Raw genomic sequence first — 2,755 nt, forward strand, 5'->3', positions numbered from 1 at the left:
TCGGCTGTCAGCTTATGCTGATAGCATAACTGCCAATGACCAAAACAATTTTAAAAATAACAAGTAATTCGCCATTAACAAAAGCTAACATCCCCATAACAGTAACTTCCTTTCATGTATTCAACGACAAGTGGATATTAAGATACTAGCCACACTTAATGCTCCCTTATCACTGAAATTTCTATCAGCTTACTTACAAAAAAATGTTTCCACCTAGCTCCTAACTACAAACCCAGTCCTAAAAAAGTTGACAAGGGCGGAGCATACAACTATGTACACCAAAAAATGACCCATCCCCACTGTACTCGAAACTTCATGATGGGTTAGGATTTCTACAATTCCTCCTTGTGTGTTCAGGTTGGTGGCATCTTTCACATTGGTATATCCGTTTGTTCTGGAACTGTGATTCATCCCTGTTTACTTTTGGCCTTCCTGGTGGTCGAGATGTCATGGTAGGTAGCAAGAAAACTTGCTCACTAACATTTTCTATTCTATAGTAGTCATTTGGGTGAGGCATGTCTGTTGTTACCACAGGAATCATATTGCGAGCATAAATCTTTTCTTGTGATGACTTTTTATAGCAATTATCAATATCATCATAAACATTGCCGTGCACAATCTTGATGGCAGCACAAGCATGGGAACAAGGGATCCACGTGATGTTGTCACCTTCACTCTTCCCCCACCATAATTTTTAGCATACATATGGTCAGACCCAACCACCATATCCAGCACCTTACTTACTCTCTATATTTGGACCAACGCAATTCTTCCATTTGGTCATAGCCACATAGGAGGCATGCAGCTTTCTTGCAACTTTATCTCGGTGCTCATAGATCAATTAGGGTACAGTATGCTTTCTCTCATTGACCATCCATGCATTGAATGATTCTACTATATTACTTGTAATATTGTCCCATCTTTTATATGGGAACCTGCTTTTAGCCCACCTATCTACATCCCCATGATGAATAAGCCAATCAAATAGCCTTGGAGAAAAGGATCTCATGTCATCCATTGCTGCCTCAAACTTCTCATCTGTCCTTGCGTATGCAATTTTATCCAATAAATATAGTGCATCCTCCTTTGATCGGCCATTTGTCCTTGTTTGCCCCTTATTCATTTTCATAACTTCTAAACTAAAATTCTCCTTGATGTGTCTATAACAAAAGGCATGCCTTTAACCCCCAAAGATTGATGCCACTCCTCCGATGATAGCATTGTGTCGATCTGATATAATCGTTACTTCCACAGAACCCAGGATTTTTTTTACCATATAGAAAAACCACGTCCAGTCATCTAGTGTTTCTCCCTTCACAATTGCAATTGCAAACGGCAGCAGCTCGTTATCTGCATCATAAGCTGAAGCTGACAACATTGTCCCCTTGTATGGTCCGTTTAAGTGAGTTCCATCAACATACATAATATGCTTCGCGCCACCCAAGAAACCCTCAATGCATGCCCTGTAGGCAATGAAAACACGCTCAAACCGATTCCTAATAGCAGTCCATTCAGCCACGGATTTTTCATTTGTTTCCTTTATCCTTTCGCATACCCATGGTATGAGCATGTATGATTGTTCAGGCCTGCCATATATGTCTTCCAATGACTTCTCTCTTGCTCTATAAGCCTGTTTATATGTTAGATCAATCCCATACTCTCGTTTCAATCTCTTCCTTATCTCAGAAGTGCGCTTGTCTGCATGATCCCTCATCTCATCAATTATTATTGGTGAGTTCAAACTAGCTCTTCCACTATGCATCACGTCCAAGCTATCTTGGGCAGAATGAACATGCCAGTTTATAAATGTTGTCACTCGTAGCACATCACAACTCTTCCCCACATGATTTGCACATAGCTTCCATGGACAACCCTCAACTTTACACCTCATCGACATGAATTCCTTGCTATTCCTCACATACTTGGCCACAAACTTGTTTACAAGTGCAAACTTGTATGCAGACACCCGAAATATATCTGCACTAGGAAAACGTTGGCCCACTCCTGTAAAAAGTCCCCTCCATTCCGCATGAACCATCTCACTACCATCCGTATCTTCAGCTCCGATAGATGTATCCACATTAGGGGGCCCACTTATTTCGTCATTGTCACATTCACGAGCATTTTCTTCACTGAGCCAGCCATAATCACAACACAAACTAATGGGAGACGCATCCAGTTCTGTTTGCTGTGACATGCCCATGAATTTCTCTGTTCTGCATTCATAATGACAAGACTCGTTAACACAAATGACAAGAAGAAATTCATAAATGACAACAAATAGTTAGGACAAACTTCCACTTACATTTCTACATTGTCCCTTGGTTGGGGACCCACTTGTCTTTTTTTGGCCATATACACATGATCGTTGTTCCCATTGTATTGAAAGAGGTTATACATTTCAGCATTGTCACGAAGGTCAATCAATGTCTTCTCATCAAAGGCCGCTGTGTACTTAATGTCATAATTTCTTCCATTACCACCAATCCACTTAGATATCATTAGCCTCAATTCATCAAGTGTCGGCCCATCCTTAATGCTTCTTAACCTCACGCCACCTCCATTATATCTCACTTCACCTTCACCATTTGTCACAAATTTCCCCCCACATGAAAATAACAGAACAGCTCCTTCCCACAAGATGCCCAGCTTCGAAATTCATTTGTCTTCATTACCTGCACTGATAACAGAAGTCGAATGATTATATGACTTAATACCATCATCATCAACTTACACGACCAACTTAGGGTTTGAC

General features: G+C 40.7%; 1 protein-coding gene across 1 annotated transcript; it reads right to left on the reverse strand.

Annotated features, from left to right (window-relative positions):
- Window positions 1-1,180: 1,180 nt before the first annotated feature.
- Window positions 1,181-2,502, reverse strand: LOC114715003 (uncharacterized). The gene is made up of 2 exons (XM_028899802.1): window positions 2,306-2,502; window positions 1,181-2,216 (listed from the first exon to the last, which is right to left on the reverse strand). The coding sequence occupies exons 1-2, from the start codon at window positions 2,500-2,502 to the stop codon at window positions 1,181-1,183; spliced, it is 1,233 nt and encodes a 410-aa protein (XP_028755635.1).
- Between the last annotated feature and the right edge of the window lie 253 nt (window positions 2,503-2,755).

This window comes from Neltuma alba, unplaced genomic scaffold, assembly GCF_004799145.2.
Source record: "Neltuma alba isolate B1F8T4 unplaced genomic scaffold, ASM479914v2 tig00011564_pilon, whole genome shotgun sequence".
In the NCBI taxonomy this organism is placed as follows: domain Eukaryota; kingdom Viridiplantae; phylum Streptophyta; class Magnoliopsida; order Fabales; family Fabaceae; genus Neltuma; species Neltuma alba.